The sequence below is a fragment of the Fundulus heteroclitus genome, chromosome 24 (assembly GCF_011125445.2).
Source record: "Fundulus heteroclitus isolate FHET01 chromosome 24, MU-UCD_Fhet_4.1, whole genome shotgun sequence".
Classification (NCBI taxonomy): Eukaryota; Metazoa; Chordata; class Actinopteri; order Cyprinodontiformes; family Fundulidae; genus Fundulus; species Fundulus heteroclitus.
In genome coordinates this window covers 27,957,626-27,978,080 of record NC_046384.1, presented here as the reverse complement: position 1 = coordinate 27,978,080, position 20,455 = coordinate 27,957,626, and the positions used below count along the sequence as shown (strand labels likewise).

General features: G+C 39.9%; 1 protein-coding gene across 10 annotated transcripts in view; it reads left to right on the top strand.

Moving 5' to 3' along the window:
* The window catches only part of spega (striated muscle enriched protein kinase a), a 101,787-nt gene that overhangs the window by 64,634 nt on the left and 16,698 nt on the right, over positions 1 to 20,455 (top strand). For all 10 annotated transcript variants that reach the window (XM_021314452.2, XM_036128201.1, XM_036128205.1 and 7 more), the window contains 22 exons: positions 1,075 to 1,148; positions 1,249 to 1,407; positions 1,546 to 1,735; positions 2,217 to 2,446; positions 2,526 to 2,645; positions 2,727 to 2,831; positions 3,042 to 3,248; positions 3,328 to 3,451; positions 7,425 to 7,597; positions 7,742 to 7,854; positions 7,938 to 8,106; positions 8,418 to 8,517; positions 12,081 to 12,281; positions 12,642 to 12,699; positions 12,786 to 12,863; positions 12,953 to 13,125; positions 13,220 to 13,246; positions 13,333 to 13,485; positions 16,753 to 16,795; positions 16,903 to 16,968; positions 17,313 to 19,911; positions 19,997 to 20,167. In XM_021314452.2, the coding sequence (XP_021170127.2) occupies positions 1,075 to 1,148; positions 1,249 to 1,407; positions 1,546 to 1,735; positions 2,217 to 2,446; positions 2,526 to 2,645; positions 2,727 to 2,831; positions 3,042 to 3,248; positions 3,328 to 3,451; positions 7,425 to 7,597; positions 7,742 to 7,854; positions 7,938 to 8,106; positions 8,418 to 8,517; positions 12,081 to 12,281; positions 12,642 to 12,699; positions 12,786 to 12,863; positions 12,953 to 13,125; positions 13,220 to 13,246; positions 13,333 to 13,485; positions 16,753 to 16,795; positions 16,903 to 16,968; positions 17,313 to 19,911; positions 19,997 to 20,167 (5,333 nt within the window). The remainder of the gene's footprint in view (positions 1 to 1,074; positions 1,149 to 1,248; positions 1,408 to 1,545; positions 1,736 to 2,216; positions 2,447 to 2,525; positions 2,646 to 2,726; positions 2,832 to 3,041; positions 3,249 to 3,327; positions 3,452 to 7,424; positions 7,598 to 7,741; positions 7,855 to 7,937; positions 8,107 to 8,417; positions 8,518 to 12,080; positions 12,282 to 12,641; positions 12,700 to 12,785; positions 12,864 to 12,952; positions 13,126 to 13,219; positions 13,247 to 13,332; positions 13,486 to 16,752; positions 16,796 to 16,902; positions 16,969 to 17,312; positions 19,912 to 19,996; positions 20,168 to 20,455) is intronic.

Here is a 20,455-nt window from a genome sequence, read left to right as displayed (position 1 = left end):
GGGTTGGGCCCCAGAAGAAAATTGCTAATTTACACAAAGATATTATTATTTTTGGTCAACAAAGCTAACTCTGTTGGCAGCCTGACACAGTAGCAAACGAAAAGCTGATGTTGATCCTGATTTTGTCCACAATAATGTAGAGAAGATATGATTTGTTTTTTCAGTGGTTTCTTTTATTTGATAATTGACTATCTGACAAAGCTGAAAACAATCTACCAGATTAATGAAGACAATACTGTTGTTTTGTTCTATCGATACTGAAGTCTGGATTCAGAACATGTTTTGTAAATGTATAGAGTTGGTTTTGGAAATGAACCATATAGGCAGTTGCGGCGAGTGGCATTAGAAATGGGGCGTATCAGTATCAGATAAAAAATATAACTAATCTGTCAGTTGTGGCCTGAGCAAGTTTTTCTATTGCTTTTATGCTTGTGCAGTTAATGATGGTGGGGACCACGGTGTGTAGAGCCGGCGTCCCCTGTGTACCAGGTGAATAAGGACACATGGATACGCTCTTTGTCCTGGACTGCACTGTTTTCCAAAAATGCTGGATGCTTTCTGGATTTTGACTTGTTGGGGGTGGCAGAACAAGGGGTTTGCCCATGGAGCAATTCATGCAAGAACTGTCAATTGAATAGTTCAATTGTAATGGGATCCAGCTCATTGAGAGAACAACAATCTAAAGACATCACTCTATACTGGTATTTCTGAAAATGCTGCCATTAGTGGTGACCCAGTGCCAACAATGAAAACGGCATCATTATTTGTCCATAAAAACACAATTTTTCACATAAAGAAGCTCATGAAATGATCACTGATGAGAAAAAACAGAATGCAGAGCTCAGTGGAGCTGCATGTTAGTACTACAAAACTAAAAACATCTGTTATTTTTTTTTTACTGTTAGTGGTGATTTCTATACACAATACACATAATATTAGCCTTTCTTTTAAAGCTGTTCTCATGTGAGTTGGTGTGCACAATTATAATTTGAAAGTACAGGGATTTCACTCTGATGAAAAGCCACCCAGACAGGCACTATAAGATCTTCTTTTCCCCGATTACGTTTTTTGTAGGTGTCGTCTAATGCTGAATTCAGTGCACGAGGATGACAGTGGGACCTACACTTGCAAACTGAGCACTGCAAAAGGTGAATCACAAACACTGGTGTCTGTGCTTTGAAGACATGAGGAAGTAAAAGGAGCAGTTTTCGAACCAACACGTTTACCAATGCACATGTTTGATTCCAGAGGAGCTGACCTCAAGTGCAAACCTGAGAGTCACTCCATCTAGAGAGCCTTTGTTCACACGTAAACTGGACATCCTTGAAGTCATCGAAGGACGTACTGCACGCTTTGACTGTAAGGTGAGCGGATCACCTGCCCCGCGAGTCACATGGATGCACTTTGGTAAGAAGCTTCAGAGTGGTTGTGTGTGTTGGAATCAAGAGAACCTGAAAACAAAAGGACAAAACAAAGACCACCCTCTTATTTCTCAGACAAAAATGCTTTCCTTAATCCTCTTTTTTTACTGCTAAAATCTGTCAGAGACACGAATGGAGGAGAGTGATAACGTTCGCATCCTTCAAGAGGGGGGTCGTCACTCACTTGTCATCTCCCACGTTAGCTGTGACACGGAGGGCTTTTACACTGCAGTTGCTCAGAATGTTTACGGAAAGTCTGAATGTACTGCTGAGCTCTATGTGCAAGAATCAAGGGCTGCCATCTCCTCCCACATGTAAGAGAAGCTATTCATGTATAACACCTTGCCAAAGTGTACGCACCCATTGAACTTCTCCCCGTTTGTGACGTCACACACAACCACAATTTCCGATGTGTTTTATTGAAATGGTGATAGACTGATGCAACGTTTTTAAATTTTTTCTTAAAATAAAAATCTAAAACGTTTGGCTCACTGTGGATTACTTTGAAAAAAAAATCACCCCTGTGTTGAAGCATGGCGGTGACAGCGTCATGCTGTGTGGTTACTTTTCCTCAGCTAGGACAATGAAGCTGGTCAGATTTTCAGGTCTATCAGCAGATTCTCAATTAGATTTAGGTCTGGACTTTGACTGGTCCATTGTACCACATAAAATCCCCCAAAATGCACTATTTGTGGTTGTAATGTGAAAAACATATGTGAAAACTTCACATGTTGTGTATACTTTTTCTTTGTTCACTGAAGTAGTTAATGCATGTGATTTACAATCTGTCTCAAGGGCCAAATTAGAGAAGATGCCATCCATACCTGAGGAGCCTGAGGTTTTAGAAAACGAGTCCGAAAGAAGAACCATGCCAGACTTTGTCAAGCCTCTGGCTGATGTGGAAGTGATTGAAGGGAAGGAAGCCATGCTGAAATGCAAAGTGTCCGGCCTGCCCTACCCAACCATCGCTTGGTACCACAACGCCAAACGCATTGAGAGCAGCGAGGAGCGCAAAATGATCCAGCGTGAGTGAGCAACCAGATCACAAACCAGTCAAAGGCCTCCATGGAGGCAGTAAATAAGACAATTTCATGTGTTCTCCAGACAGGGATGTCCACAGTCTGGTCATTCGGAGTGCTTGTCATGCACATGGGGGTGTCTACAAGGCAGTAATCGCAAACAAAGTGGGCAAATCAGCTTGCTATGCTCACCTCTATGTGACAGGTAAACATTCATCCTCACATTTTGAAGTTTTGGTTCAAAATAATTCAATATGTCTTCTGATATTGTTTTTATTTCCAACAGATATTGTTCCTGACCCTCCTGATGGACCTCCAGTTATTGAAGCCATCACAGGGAAAACTATAACCCTTAGCTGGAAGCGACCAAAGAGGCTTGACCTTTCACTGGGTGGGTTCTTTATTCAGCATACTTCTTATAACAGTCGTATTCAAAGAAGGAATACATATAAATATTTTATGAATGCAGGTTTAAATGTAAGTAGGCTTGAGATTCCAGTTATAGCCCACAAATGTTTGATGTTTATATCTGGATCTTAAGCCCATTGCTGTCTTTGACTGTCACCCAGATGATGTACATAAACAGCGTGTGTACTTGCAGATGCCAGCTCTTTGCTGTTCATGGTCCAGCAGCAGCCTCTGGGATCCATCCAATGGTCTGTTGTGGCATCCAACCTGAAGGAGACAAATTACACTGTCACCTCCCTGTCCAAGGGAGTCCGTTACTCTTTCAGGGTCCTGACATCAACCGGGAAGACACTGAGCAAACCGTCCCCCTCCACTGATCTGGTTCAGCTCCTAGACAGAGGTACTAGAACTGTGCCTACTGGTGTCAAATAAGACCTCAGGAAAAATATGACAAGTTGCTTTATCCTCAACTTCTTCAGGGCCATATTTGAGGAAAGCGCCTGTTATTTTGGATAAACCTGACATTGTGTTTGTGGTGGAGAACCAACCTGCAAACATCACGGTTACGTTGAACCATGTACATGCAGTTGTCACCTGGAAAAGGTTAGTCAATATTGTGGGCATTTGTTTTAAGGACATCACACAGAAAGTTTATCTGTCCAGAGCACAGGTTTTCTATTGCTTGTTTGCATAAGTAAACCTCTTTTGTTTTGCACTTTGTAACTGTAAAAAATACATTGCTGTACGCCACAGCTGGCTAATCGCTATAAAGGTGGTGTCTTATTGGCAGCTTGACAGTCAGCACTAATTAAAGGGCTATTCAGGACAAACATTTAATAACCATCAACAATCCTATAAACCCCTTTCTGGTCTGCCAGACAATGTTGTCTATGGGTTAGTTTGGATTTTCTAAGTTATCTCAATGTATCATAGTTGCCTGACATGTACAAGAAAGGTTTTATATCCCTGTAAACTAAAAGTTAATAAATTCTTCCAAGTGGTGGAAGGTTATAAACGTTCTTTAGACAGGTTCCAGCCAGTGGCGGCTGGTGAAAGAAAATCTTGGTGGGGCAGGCCAATAGATTTCCCTGCCTAACCCAGTACATGCCATCAAATTAAAAGTCAGAAAAATTACTACGATTCCACAATAAGCATTTAATTCCCTTCTCAGAATCAGCAGCTTACAGATACATTCAACCATTTACAGCTATATTAGGTCTTATTTTGGAAAGGAACAGCATTAAATGCAACACTAAAATTCACTATTTGTCACCAAAGTAGGCATACACCATGCTGTACTGTCATTATCTTCAGCCAAACAGTTTCACAATGACACAATTGATTTCACAACAGAACAGAAACAGAACAGAATTTAAAAATATGAAAAAAAAATGATCAGCTGACAAAATTATGTACCTGATACAATGTTCGCAGCACCTTCCAAAATCCTTTCAACATATAGACCAATATTCAAACTCACTTACCACATGACAAAATGTGTATGTCTCTCTCTCTCTGTCGTTGTCGCCGTAATCTCTACGTCACTGCCTGACTGACTGCTAGCTACATTACTTTATGTTAAAACAGCTTGCCACATACCTATATCACTGTGCAACAAGGGCTATGATTCCAGTAGCCCCCAAGTCATTCATTTTGGCAATGCTGATTGGCCAAACATTTATACATTTTCCCTAGCAACATTATACGATTGGTTATTTCGTTACACTTGTGGGGCTCCTTGAGTGACAGCCCTACGGGAGAAATGCTACGTTCTGTCGGTGGAAATGCACTGTTTAATGAGAGTCAATCAGTAGAGTCAATTAGTAGAAGCGTGTTAATAATTCATATTACATGTAGCCACATACTATTAATTAAAAACTGACATAAATAATACTTTTGAATCTAAATATATTTTGACTTTTCCCCTCCACATCTAGATAGGGAAGCGCCCAAGCGCCCCCTATGGGCCAGCCGCCACTGATTCCAGCGTTTTGAGTTCCTTGTTAATATTTTGTAAATCTGATGTTACTAAGAAATGAAAACAAAATAAGTTACTTCCATCCATCCATCCATTTTCTAACACGCCTATCCCTTGTGGGGTCGCAAGGGGTGCTGGTGCCTATCTACAGCTGTCAATGGGCGAGAGGTGGGGTATAATGAGTTACTTCATCGCTTTGAATTATTTATTAAGAATTATGATACAAAAAGGTAAAGGAAACAAAAATTCCAAAAACTTTAAAAGGGATTACTGCATTGTTTATATATTACATTATGTTACCGAAATGTATCTATTCTAATAATTTTGATGCTTTACCATTTATCTAATACTGCAGAGAAATAATCACAAGGTTACAGTGCTGGACTCTTACAACAAAACAACCCAGCTGACATTCTGCAGATGAAGAGTCCCGATATCACAGAAATATGGCTTTTTGGAGTCACACCTCCAATGGGGTGGTCTCCTCAGTGATTTCTGAAGAAAGAATGTGTTGTCATGGAGATTTTAGCTATTTCCCGCAGGTGTTATTTTGTGGGTGTCTTTGAGCTTACTAAATGAATACACATCTCTAAATCACAAGGAGAGCTTTTCCATTAAGAGCCCACACAGCCTATATCTGATTAGACTAGCTTTACTTATTTAGCAAAAGATTACACAAATTAAACAAACCATAATTTAATTCAATTATTTTTATTTATGTAGCTCCAATTCACAGCACATGTCAACTCCATTTTACAAAGTCAAATTCAATCAAAGCATACAGATTGGTCAAAAGGTTTCCTATCTAAGGAAACCCAGCAGATTGCGTTGAGTCTTGACATCATTCACTCCTCTTGAAAGATGGGAGCCACAAACTTCCCTTTAACAGGAAGGAAAACCTCTAGCAGAACCCGGCTCAGCAGAACCAGGCTCAGTGTGAACGGTCATCTGCCTCGACCAACTGGGGGCTTGAAAAGACAAAGAAGAGACACACACGAAAAGCGCAGAAGCACACATTGATCCAGGAATCCTTTCTATGTTATATGGTAAAGGCAGATTATAATAATAATCTTTATTGTCACTGTGACATCTGCCTCCCCTGGATGGTGTCACAGCTAACAGAACGCCAGACAAGGTTTACTATGAAGAGGGAAAAAAGCAGTGAACAGAAAGTTAAAAGTTTAAGTAACATCAAACAATGGAAATTTGAGAATTCATCAGAGTGAGAAAAATAGAGCCTGATGTCCTCCAGCAGCCTAAACCTATAGCAGCATAACTACAGAAATAGTTTAGGGTAACCTAAGCCACTCTAACTATAAGTTTTGTCAAAAGGGAAAGTTTTAAATCTAGTCTTAAAAGTAGACAGGGTGTCTGCCTCACGGACCAAAACTGGGAGTTGGTTCCACAGGAGAGGAGCCTGATAGCTAAAGGATCTGCCTCCCATTCTACTTTTAGAGACTCTAGGAACCACCAGCAGACCTGCAGTCTGAGAGCGAAGTGCTCTGTTAGGAACATACGGGGTAATCAGAGCTCTGATATATATGATGGAGCTTGATTATTAAGGGCTTTATACATTAGAAGGAGAATTATAAATTATATTCTTGATTTAACAAGAAACTAATGGGAGGAAGCTAAAATAGCAGAAATTTTCATCAGAACTCTTGCTGCAGCATTTTGGATCAGCTGAAGACTTTGAACTGCATTTTGTGGACTTCCTGATAGTAAAGAGTTACAATAGTCCAGCCTTGAAGTAACAAATGCATGGACTAGTTTTTCAGCATCACTCCTGGACAGAATATTTCTAATTTTGGCAATTTTCCGGAGGTGAATAAAGGAAACCCTGGAAACCTGTTTAATATGGGATGTAAATTACATGTCATTGTCAAAAATAACACCAAGGTATTTTACTTTAATGCCAGAGGCCAATTTAATGCCATTCAGATTAGGTGATTGATTAAGAAGTTTATTTTTTGAGGACTCTGGTCCAAAGATGACAATGTCTTTCTTGTCAGAATTTAAAAGCAGGAAATTTAAAGTCATTCAGGTTTTGATGTCATCAAGACCTGCCTGTAGTTGAAATAATTGATTGAATTGAATTGATTAATTTATAGATAAATATAGCTATGTCATCAGCATAATAGTGGAAAACACTATTTTGTTTCTAACTTGTAGCTGAATTTTTACTGCTTGATAATTGCATTGCAATATTTCTGGTAACTGCACAATATTCCCAAATTGTTACATTTTTAATATCATACAATCACTCTGTTCAATCAGCTGTTACTTTTAATTTGGTAATATTATCAAAAATATATTCTTATTTCTCAAGTTATGCGATAATTCTATTACTTACATAATATTACCAATGGATGACATTACTATCATACCATCTGTATTAAAAGCTGTAAGTTGAAGTGCTATCAGTCTATGTTTTTAGTATAACCCAAATATACCGGTACTGCTATTTTGAAATAAGGAATTGTTGTTCTTTTGTGAATTCGTAATTATGATTAGTTTTGTCCTTTTTTACAAGTACAACAACATCTAAGTGTCAGTATAATATGTCATCTTAGAAGCTTTGTGCAAATCTTTCTTCAGGAGGGGAGTGGCACTGATCAACAAACCAGGAATGTATGAGATGGGAATGCCAGATGATGATCAGCACACCCTAAGGATACAACGGGTCAGGAACTCTGACATCGGGCAACTGGTGGTCACAGCTAGCAACCAGTTTGGCAGCGACCTCTGCACACTCCAGCTGGCCATGGCAGGTCAGCTATCTTCAGCATTCAATTCAAAAGTCAAAAAAAACCTCCTGGAAGCAGAATATGGCAAAAAGGATATCCTCTTGAGAAACATCTAAACACCATAGTTTTTCCTGCAGAAACCAATGTTTTCCTCGTCTTTTTCTGTAGTACCTCCTAAATTTGAATCCATCATGGAGGATGTGGATGTGCAGATCGGAGAAACATCATGTCTGGCAGTAGTGGTTGAAGGGAAACCAGACCCAGATATTCTCTGGTTTAAAGTACTTTTTTCAAGACCACCCAAGCCTTTAACTAAATTCAGGCATTATCAAGTTGAGCTCATCTTTTCATTTTTCTGTTGCAGGATGATCTCCTTCTCTCAGAGAGCAGCCACTTCACATTTGTGTACGACGACCCAGAATATTCCCTGGTTATTCTGAGCGCCAAGCAGGAACACTCTGGCGTCTACACCTGCACTGCCAGGAACGTGGCTGGCTCTGTGTCCTGCAAGGCCGAGCTCACAGTCCACACAGGTTTGAAGTTCTACAATCAAACAGACTAAAAAAAGTACCTGAATTCAGTCTTTCCTAATCTGGGAAAGTGTGTGATAAAAAAGCAGAGAGGTGCAGCATCCTTATTAGATTTACAGTTTAGATTAAAGCCTGTTTTTGTGCTGCTGCAGATTCTACCCATATCAGCTTGTTGTTGTTGGAAGTTGCTCTGTAAATCTGCTCCATATGGGAGAAAACCACAAGGTGTTCTGCAGCTACAATATGAAACCATCTGTCACTGCTCTGGGACACACATACGCCGCATAAAATGCCTGTGTCTGTGCTTCATGCAGATCGAAAAGCAGCAGCCGAGCCAGCAGAGGATGAGGGAACCATTTTGAGGAAGATGAGGCGTTTGACGGATTATTATGATGTTCACAAAGAGATTGGGCGGTGAGAGTGTGTGCGTGTGTGTGTGCGTGCGTGCATGCATGTGGATGCATACAGCTCCCCTCAGACATGGTCAGGGCGATGACGTTAATAGCTGTTTGAGCGCTCAGGGTCAGCCTGAAGGGGGTGGGGGTTGAACCTGCTTAACAACAGAGAGAAATGGAGATGACTCACCATCCTGAGTGGAGTGAGCGCATTAGCTGGCAGGTGATTTGTTTTGGTCTGTCTCGGTGGAGACAGGCATTTACCGAGAGTGGTGGAGCCTTTGAACAGGGAATGTAAACAAAAGCTGTGTTCCGACTAACAAAAAGGACAAATGGCAACAAAATATAAATGGAAAACTGGACACGACAACATCTATTTTCCCTGGGAGGAAGAATATTCATTAATACATTGTGGAAAAAGAGAAAATATTGACAGAAGGAGTCAGTGTGACTTGTGTTGATTCTAGCTGACATAATACCATCTGAAATTTCAACAAAGACAGAAAGATTTCTGTTCATCAAGTGTGCCAATAGCATGCATGGCACCAGTAGGGTAAATCGTACTTTCTGCCACACCCTGACATATCAAAATGCAGGAAATCGTCTAAAATCAGGGGCAGGCAAAAAATGCATTGCAATCTCACACAAAGCACACAAAACATTTTCCCTATTCTTATCAGTATGTACCAACTCTGCACAGACTATGCATGCAAAAAAAATCATTTGAAATCATGCTTAAGATGTCTCTGATAGATAAGTTGCATCTGTTGATCGCCCTTTCTAATGCCTATATGGCCCGCATCACAAACCCCTATCACATATCATGTCAACATCCACTTTATGCCTCTTAGTATTTCCTAAATCCCAATTGCTGTCTAAGCCAAAAAGCTGTTTGAAGAACTAGGTACAAACGTGTTGATTCAGGATGTAAAGTAATCAACATGGTTGTTTGGTTGGTTGGTTGGCTGGCTGGCTGGTTGGTTGGTTGGTTCTTACCAACCAGTGTTTTTCCGAGGTTTACCGCTTGGGAAGCTTCCTATAACCCTGCTATGAAAGAAAACCAAACCACGGGAAAACCAAACCACGGGATCTAGGTTTTTTCAGAAAATATTAAGTTGTCTTAATTAAAACCATTTAGCTGCTACTAAAGTCATATATTTATTATTAAAGATAACCTTGGTGATAAAATGTATTTATTGTTAGTTTGACTTTGAATCTGACATATAAAGAGAGTGAGAGAACATGCAAATGTTGACAGCTATTTCTTGTGCTCAAGACAGTTAATTACAAAAAACTTTAAGCTAAACATATTTTGAAAAATTGAGCACCAAATTCTACTTTTAGTCAAGATTAACAAGAACATTTAAACACAGAGCGGGCTAAACCATTAGATCGGCAAAACTGATTTTTAGGAAATGGACACAGGGTGGAAAACAAAATATGAAACAAATACCCACTAAATCCAGTAGCAGTTTTCATTGGCTGTTAGCTAGCCGGCCCTCTCCTGCTTTACACACCAGTGACCATATACAAAGCTTGCCAACCTTACTTTAAAGGAGCATTACCCAATAACAGTAGTAAGAGTCACTTGTTTAGTTATCAAGCAATGAATTTCCAAACTGACAGAGAGAAACAGGTTACAGCGGAGCCAGCTTTGAGCAACTGGCCCCTTCAGTCATATTAAACTGTACTCACTCCGGGGCTTTCTCTGGCATCTTATCAGACAGGCTTTAAACCATGACAGTAATCTATCTCAGTGTGTGTAATGTGTCTTTAGGCCAGTAACCCGGATCCTGCCTAGTGTGTGGCACATGCATCCATCCATCCGTCTATTCATCATGAACAGCACTTGACTGGTTTGAATCGTACTTAAAGGACAGGGCCATTTTTGTGTCACTAGGTAACTTTACATCAGAGACACAAAAAACACATGTGCAGTTACCCAAGGGTCCATCTTGGGTCCCATCCTACTCGATATCTACATGCTCTCTTCTAGCTTAAACATAAAAACAACATAAGTTACCATAACTATGTATACGACACGCAGCTCTACATCACCATGTCACCCAGTGACTATGAACCCATTCAAGTACTGAGTAAATGCTTAGCCTTCTATCACCTGAAGACAATTTCCAGGATCAAAGGACTAATGTTTCATCAGAATCTCAAAAGACTAATCCATGTGTTTATCTTTAGTTTAATCGATTATTGCAACGGGGTTTTCAATGGGTCTGCCTAAAAAAAATCGATCAGACAGCTGCAGTTGATCCAGAACGCTGCTGCACGTGTCTTCACTAAGACTAAGAAAGTAAAGCACATCACCCCAGTTCTAAAGTCCTTACACTGAGATCCTTTAAATCAAAGTACAAAACCTATTTGTTTATAGTTGCCTATGAATATTAATGTTCAATTCAAACTGTTGTAGTTAAAAATGAAACATCCTGTAGTCCAACTTATCTTGACTTGTTGCTATTATTCCACTGCAATGTACTTTCCTCTGTATGTTTACTTTTCTTATGTTTTTTTTTTTTCTCAGTTTGTTCAACTTAAGTCCTTTAGTTCCCATGCATCCTCTGTCACAACTGGCGTGCCCCAGGGCTCTGTCCTGGGACCCCTACTTTTCCTTCTTCCTATTGGCAATATCTTCTGGACTATCAACATCCATTTTCACTGTTATCCGGATGACACCCATCTCTATCTTTGATGTAAACCAAGTTCTACATTCCCTCCCTCTTCTCTCATCTCCTGCCTATCCAAAACAAACCCCTGGTTCACTTCCAACATCCTTAAACTAAACAGTGATAAACCTGAGATCTCCCTCGTGGGAGTCAAATCTATAATATCCAAAGCTGACAGTTTAGGCCTAAGAGATTCGGTGTCATCCTCAACAGCATTCTATCCTTTACCTCTCACATCAACATCACCCGTTCTGCCTATTTTCCCCTCACTATGCATCAATTCTTGTCCATGGCCTTGTCACCTCCCATATTGATTACTGTAACTCTCTTCTCTTTGGCCTTCCTCAAAAATTGGTCCATAAACTATAGGTGGTTCAGAATTTAGCTTCGCTGATTTTTACCAAAACCCTTTAATTTCATCTCATTACCCCAGTTTTACAGCAGCTCCACAGGCTCCCGGTTAGATTCAGAATAGAATTAAAAATCCTTGTGAACACATTCAAGGCCATCCCCAACCTCGCTCCCCCTACCTTTGTGATCTTCACATTGCTACTCCTTCCTGCACCCTTGGATTCTCTTCAATTTCCAAACTATGGAAGTCTCTCCCAAAACCCATTTGTTCAACAGTGTGATTACCAGTTCATTGCAACCTTTATTGTTTGTTGTTTTATATTTATTGTTCTGCTTTTTCTGTACAGTGTCCTTGAGTGCTCTGAAATAGGCTTTTTTTTAAATAGATGTATTGATATTATTATTATTATTATTATTATTATTATTATTATTATTATTAATCTACAGCAGTTTGAATTGTCTTGTTACTGAAATGTGCTATAAAAATAAACTTTCCTTGTCTTTGTCAAACTTTTACACTATCAATACCATTCCTGTTTGACTACTGTAACAGGGGGGCCTTCTCCTATGTAAAGAGAGTGACGCTAAAAACGGAAAAGATAGACCTCGCTGCTAAATTCATCTCTGCCCGAGGAAAGAGGAAGGACTTGGCCCTCAGAGAAATGGATCTGCTGTCTGAGCTGGACAACAGCCAGATTCTTTATTTCCATGATGCTTTTGAGAAGAAGAACAAAGTGGTGCTCATTACAGAGTTGTATCCTTTCACCATGACTAAACCTTCCTTCACTGATCTGTAACATGATGGTAATTTCCAAAAATGAAACATTTTACTCACAGTTATGCTTCAGATTGTTTTTGTTTTTTTTTTGCACTCCAAAATAAAGTATGTTCTAAAAGTTGAAACCCATCAATGCTGATGTATTCTGCAGTTGCCAGGAGACATGAATGAAGCTACCCAGCTTCACATCTCTGACTCAGGACTGCTGGGTGGAATTAGTGATTTCCAGTATGTGTGGGAGTTTTGCTCATTTGTAATTCATCTCCCATGCCCACCTACCACTTGAATTATAAAATCGACTTTCAGCTCAGGTTTTCCCTTAACTGTTGTGTGAAGATGTCAGGAAGAAATGCTGGAGAGAATGGCCAAGAAAACAACGGTCATGGAGAAGCTGGTTTGTGCTCCTCTGCTCGATGCACTGCAGTGATATTATGTAACACAACTTTACAGTAGATCCTTTTTTTATCTTTCAATATGCAGATTCGCAGCTTTGTCCAACAGATTTTGGAGGGACTTCGATATCTTCATGAAAGGAGTATAGCTCACCTTGATATAAAGGTATCATTGCATTCCAATTCAGCTTAATCATTGTTTATTCAGTTAGGGGTAAATCACTTTTTTTTTACTTCTACGTTTATCCCCTTTAGCCTGAAAACATTTTAATGGCAAGCGCAGGAAGTGATCACATCCGCATTTGTGACTTTGGAAACAGCATAAAATTGGAGACTTCAGAGGAGTATTACTGCAAATATGGCACACCGGAATATGTTGCTCCAGAGATTGTTAACCAAACTCCAATTTCCACAGCCACAGACATATGGTAAGCCACCTGTCTCTGAGGCCGAATAAGTGACTTCTCATTCTGTTAGAAACCTCAGATTAGCATGTTGTAATCTGCTTTCTATTCTCCACAGGCCTGTTGGAGTCATCACTTATCTCTGGTAGGTTGCAGAGCGTTTAGTCAGATATTCTGTCCTAGAATTTGTCAAATTCATCAGAAAACATCCATAATGTGTTCTCATTCTAGTCTTACTGGGGTGTCTCCATTTGCTGGGGAGAATGACAGAGCCACTGCGCTGAACATCCGGAACTACAACGTAGCGTTCGAGGAAGGCATGTTTTCGGACCTCTGCAAAGAGGCAAAGGGATTTGTCATCAAGCTTCTGGTGGTGGACAGCCTGTGAGCATCTTGTAGCTCCAATTATAGCCAGTCAGAGAATTTGAAGCCCTACAGTGCATTTAACATTTTTTTAAATCGAAAAAGTGTGATGTGCATTTATATTCAGCCCCCCCCCCTTTGGATACCCCTTTATAAAATCCAGTAAAGCCAATTGCCTTCAGATTGAGCTGATAGGTAAACATAGTCCACCTGTGTCTCATTATGATTGTAGCTCGTCTGTGAAGTCTTCAGGGGTGGTGGGGCTGTGACTGTTTTTTTTTAGTTACCCACCCATTACTCGATTGAGACAGTGTCTTTCCCACAGCCAAAACTAAACAGAATAAAAACTGATCTAAAATGAGCAAACCACTAAAATATCATAAAAATCAATACGATTCAACTTGAATCAAAAATAAAACTATTAAATGTGGTTTATTAAATATAAGGGCTCTCCCTCCAAAGATTGTTAGTTAATGAATTGATCTCATTTATACTACAGTGCATTAGTATAAACGAGTCAACCCCCTCTAATTATTTAAATTTCCACATTCCCAGAAATACGGGAAGAGGATAAGGAGTAGCAACTGTCTTTCAGTCTGATTTATTAATTAGTACCAGGCCAATTAATAACAACAATTATTTTGAACATTTAACCCTTAATTACCCTTGTCCAAACTGCAAAGCAATAAAACCCCTTCTGTTTGTTTTGTATTGTCCACCAGGCCCTTCCTCTCAGCTTTTAGATCGGTTCACTGAATTATCTGATTTAGTGTTAAACATTGACAAGGTTGTTATGGCGGGGGGCTTTAACTGTAATGATTCTGAGGCTTGAGGACCCAGTATTCACCCAGACAAACGGAATGCTAATAAAATATATTGATTTTGTTACTGCTGATAGGACAGGAACCAGAACAGGTGAGGCAGTCAGATTTCAACAAAGGGGAAAAAAAGAAACTTAATCCAAAAACCAGTCCAGAGTCAAAAATGTGAAAAAAAAAAACAGATAATGAAGAGTGTCCAAAGCAGAATTCAAAAACAGTGTCCTACAAACAGATCCGAGGACAGCAACAAATAAACTTATCAGAGGAACTAGGAGCAAACCAAGCTCTACTAGTCATGAACAGAATCGGGTCAGGTATACAAGAAACAGAATGGCTCAGAAATGCTGGACATAAGACAGGATAGAATCGACAGGTAACAAGACACTGGATCAGACTCACCGGTAACTATAGCAGAAAAACCTGGGAAAACATGGCAGATAGCAAATAAAACTGATAACATACACAGAATCAAAATACCAAATAACCCCAGAGCCCACACTATGGCACAAAACAAACGAAGACAGGTAAGTGGCCTGGCAGGTAAACCAAACTGAACTAAAAGCTTACAGAACCCTGACTGATAACATAAAACAACAAGATCAAACCATCACAAAAACTCAAATCATGATAGAACCCCTCCCTCAAGGGCGGATTCAGTCGCCCTTAAAAACGAGTCCAAAACAAGAAACAACCCAGACCGGGTAGGTGGAGGGAGGTACTGGACGGAGGGTCAGAGTCGAAACAAAAAACAATCCAAAAGAGATCAAACCATCACAAAAACTCAAATCATGATATTAACGTTAATGTTGACACTGAATTTGATAACCTTGATGTAGCCTTTAAAACTATCCTAGATTATTTGGTTTTGCTCAAAATGTGCATAAACCGACGTACTCTTGCTTTCATACTTTGGACCTTGGCATTGATTGTGAAGAATTAACGTTATTTCCTCACAACCCTGTCTTATCTGACCATTTTTAATAACCTTTGAATTCAATTTAACTAAGTTCTCCACCACCAAAAGAAAGTTTCATTATAGTAGATCTTTATCAGATAATGTTGTATCAAACTTTAAAGAGTCTGCCCCCTTTTAATTTCCTCAATATCACAGAAATGTCTAGCAGATGGCAGGAATGCTGTTTCTTTCTGTTCACAAATTGACGCCTTTTATTGTCGGTGTCACTTCCTTGTTGCATTTTGCATTAGACAAAGTAGCCCCCTTGAAAAAGAAGGTGATTATTCACAGGAAGTTGTCTCCTTGGTCTCCCTCCTTAATGTAGAGCTGTGTTCTTTCAAAGACAATGTTAGGAAATTGGAGAAAAAAGATCGCTCTACACATTAAGAGCAATCCTACCTAATCTGGAAAAACAGTCTACTGTTGTATAAAAAGAACCTTAACAGAGTTAAAGCAGCAGAGTTTTCATCATTAATAGAGGGGAATAAAAATAATCCTAGGTTTCTCTTTAGTACAGTTGCCAAACTTACAGAGTCATAGCTCTGTTGATCCTTCCATTTCCTCAGCTCTCAGCAGTAATGACTATGAGATTCTTCAAAAATAAAATTGACCATCTCTTGATCCAGATTTCTATTTCTAATTGTCATTTCCTATCTAAAATTCTTGAGAAAGTAGTTGCTAATCAAGTATGTTAATATTTACTTAAATATTAACATACTGACCTATTTGAAGAGTTTCAGTCAGGCGTCAGAGCTCATCATAGCACTGAAACAGCTATGGTGAAGGTCACTAATGATATTCTCATGGCCTCAGATAATTGACTTGTGTCTGTACTTGTCCTGTTAGATCTCAGTGCTGCATTTGATACAGTTGATCACAATATTCTAGAAAGACTTGAGCATACTGTAGGGATTAAGGGAAAAGCACTAGGCTGATTTAAATCTTATCTGGCTAACAGATTCCAGTTTCTTCATGTTAATAAACCTTGTTCAAATTCCAAGATAAATTGTGGAGTACCACAGGGTTCAGTCCTTGGGCCAATTCTCTCTCTCTCTCTCTCTCTCTCTCTCTCTCTCTCTCTCTCTCTCTCTCTCTCTCTCTCTCTCTCTCTCTCTCTCTATATATATATATATATATATATATATATATATATATATATATATATATATATATACACACACTTCCGATTGGTAAAATTATCAGACATCATGGGATTAATTTCCACTGTTATGCTGATAACACTCAGGTATATGTATCCACAAATCCTCCATCCATCCATTTTCTAATGCCATATATATATATATATATATATATATATATATATATATATATATATATATATATATATATATATATATATATGTTGGCTGATCAACACAAAATTGCTGATGCAAATAAATTACAATATGATTTGTAACATGATCAAATGTGGAAGTATTCCATAAAATATAAACACTTTTGCACATATGTATAGCCTACTGCTTTCTTAATACTTTATCTCCTCTCTCCCAGGAGGCCAAATGCCATAGAGTGCCTTCGTCATCCTTGGTTCAAGGTGAGCCATTATTTAAGAAAAGTAATGCATGATTAAAATTGCTCTCTTTATTAGACTTATTTATATCTTCACCAAAGTCAAAGACAACTTCTCTGTTTGCCTTGCAGTCACCTACAAATAAGAGCATCAGCACAACTTTGCTAAAACAGGTTATTTCTAGAAGGCGCTGGCAGGTAAGACCATTCTGACCAGAATAATCACAACAAAGTTAGGAGTGCTACTATATTTGAAGTGCTTTTGGCCAGCTGTTTGGCATTGGTGGAGAAGATGTAGCTTTTCATGGATGCAACCCACATACTCACCCCTGCTACTCAACCTATAAATGTACCAATAATACATAAGATTTATTGCCAAGAAGCAATGTTACAACTAACAAATAAATAATTGACACACAAACATATTTACTTTTTGCAATTTTTATTTCAGTTTTATTTGAGTGTCTGTTATGTTTTTACCACTTTACATATGAAAACAGGATATCAAATGATGCCAGATTTTTTGTGTTGGTTATTTTCAGCGTTCCCTTATCAGCTATAAATCCAAGATGGTAATGAGGTCTATCCCAGAGCTCCTGAATGACTCCTCCAGCCATGTTTCAATTGCCATTGCTCATCATTTGAAAGAAGGCTCCCCACCTCCTTCTTCCTCGTCTGATTCAGATGCAGACGTGGACGAGCTTCCATTTATTCCGATGCCTCTGTCCATGGTCTTCTCTGGGTCCAGGGTCTCTCTTAATGAGATCCCAGGGGATGAGGATGTCAGATTGCCAACTGCTAATATTAACGGAACTTGGAAAAAAGGAAATATGGATTTAGATGGTTCTACATCAGAGGGGAATAAAACCATTAAAGACAAAGTGGAAACTCAAAATGGGGAGAGAATGGGAAAGGCTAAACAAGAAGACCTTAAGGAAGGATCAAGTGTGGAGTCTAATGAATTACAGACAAGAGCCAGGAGGGCTACTATGAGGAGAGGCAGCTCTGCAGATTCAGCTCTGCTTCTCCAAATTGATCCTGAGGAAGGAAATGCAAATGAGGGCCGAGAGGCAGGTAACAAGAGCCTGAAAAAGGCTGTTTCTATGGAACTACCCAATCGGAGCCCTAGCCCAGGTACTACGAAATTAAGTCAGGAGGATTATGCTTTAAAGCTAGAGCTAATGAGGCAACGGCTGCTCAGGGGAGGAAGCATTGATAAAAAATTGAGTGGCTTACGGGGGCCATTGTTTGAAACCCTTGGCATAGATGAGGAAAGACAGACAGGGTCTCTTGGGAAAGGTTTGAGAAGATTCAGAGCAGGGCCATCAACCCTTAACAGAGCAGCATCTATTGAAAGTACAGAAAAGGAGACACCAAAGACCAAGGTTTATCGTAAAAGTGTCTCCATGTCCCAGGGTGATTCGGAGCCCATGCCCCTGCACCGTAGATTTGGAGCCCCCTTAGAGATCCCATCTGCTTCCAGTGCTAGCACAGAAGAGAACAAACTTCAAGAGACAGATTCAATGTCTTCACTGACTGAACAAGCAACACTGGAGTCTGCATCAACCTCGCCCAGAGACAGAGCTTCCATTGTTCTCCAAGTAGCAGACAAAATGGACCAACTGCAAAAAAGTCACAATGTGAAAGAACATTCAGATGTAGAGAAAGCAGGAGAAAAAAGGACCAAAGCAGAGTCTGAAACAAAATCTGCCTCTGATATTACTCCTAAAATTGTTATAGAAGAGGAGGGGAGAGAAGACAATATAAATGAAAAGGCTGGAGTTGCTGTACCATCTCAAACATCAGCCAAAGCCCAATCTAAACCCCTTACTGCTTTGCACAAATTAAATAACTCAAATTTCTCAGATACATCTTTAGTACCCGAACACCCAGCGGTATTTGCCAAAGTAGCAATAGGAGACCGACCCCCTGTTTCCCTTCCCTCATCTTCAAACCCTGATCTTACTATAATCCCTCGCCAACCTGTTCTCAGAACAGACATAAAAGACATTGATTCAGAGGAGGTCTTTGAGGCCAAATTTAAGAAGAGGGAGTCATCCCTCACCCGTGGCCTCCGTAAACTGGCCAGAAACAAATCCAATGAGAAATCCCCAGTGTTGAGCCGCAAGACTGTTGAAGGGGGTGAGGATATTTACAGGCCAGGGCAGGGAGGAGCACCACTTGAAATAGTATCCAAGGGACTTCAGGAGAAATCCAAATCTGTTCAAGATTTAAGAGAAGTAGATCAGGAAACAAGCCTTGGTCGGATAGGGAGGTTTTCATTGAGAGGCAAGAGGTCGACATTTACTGAGAAAAAAGAGGAAAAACAATCAAATATTCAGGAAACTGCTGTAAACAAGAGGGTTTCATGGGCTATGGGTCGCAGTAAGTCTCTGGATACAAAGGATCTGAATGCTGGTAGAGCAAGGATTCAGTCTGAGGAGAGAGAATCAAGAAAAACTGAGGAGTCATCAGTTTCTGCCATGAGACGGAAATTTGAGTCTAAAGTCGCAGGAATCTCTGCAAAAATAAGGAGTCAGTCAGAGGAGAGGAAAGCTAAACAGGCTGGGGGGAGTCAAAAAGACCTAGTGCAAAAGGATCTGAATAAGGTCTCTGAATCCCCTGTTCTAACAGTACGTCATAAGTTTGAGAATAAAGTTGCAGGAATATCTTCAAAAATCCGTAGTCAATCAGAAGAGAGAAAACTAGACAGTGAGGTTCGGAGCACACCCCTGTTTGGCCGCCATCGGCATTCCCACTCTGAAGGCCGTGGACTGAAAGGAATGGGTATTCCTGAAAATCAATTGGCAAAACAAACCGGTGCCACTGCATCAGAGGAATCAGTTGAGTCTACCTCCAGCATTCATTCCGATAAGGCTTCAGAGAGTGATAGACGATCACGGTGGGACAGGTGGGGCTTGACCAGGGGCAGGAAAGAGAAAACTCCCTCCCAATCTGACTTACCTTCAATTGCACCCAAAGACGGTCTGACAAAAGGCCATCAGTTCATCCGCTCTGCCTCCGATTTTGCTCCAGTGTTCCACATTAAACTGAAAGACCACATCCTATTAGAGGGGGAAGCTGTGACTCTGACTTGCCTTCCAGCTGCCAGCCCACACCCTGAAATCACATGGATGAAAGGTAACTTAAATTCCAGAAGTAACCAATTTGTACAACACAAACACACTTATACACTGAAATTGATTTCTTTTTTCCTGCATTCCAGATCGGAAACTGTTAGAGGTGACAGACAGCAGGATTGTGCGGATCTCCCATCCAGATGGCAGGCAGCTCCTTACAATTCATAAGTGCAGTCACAGAGACGCTGGGGTGTACGAATGTGTCGCTACCAACCCAATTGCTACTATCACAACTTCCTGCACACTTTCTGTAGCTTGTAAGTGCTTTTTGTTTTCCCACAGCCATAGAAATACTTTGTGTGGTTATCTTATGTTGGAAATTTGGGAATTGTAAAATGTATGCATGAGTTTGCAAATAACAACATGCTGAGCTTTCTTCAACAGAGGAGCCGTCGCTCATTTACATTTCAAAGACATACAATCATTGTCATTATGAAACATTTTACATCATTGAATTTTAAGTGCAAAAATATTTGTATGCATACTAATACAGCTGAAAGAAACATCTGTACCAGCAGATTAACGTTACGTGAAGTCAGCTTAAT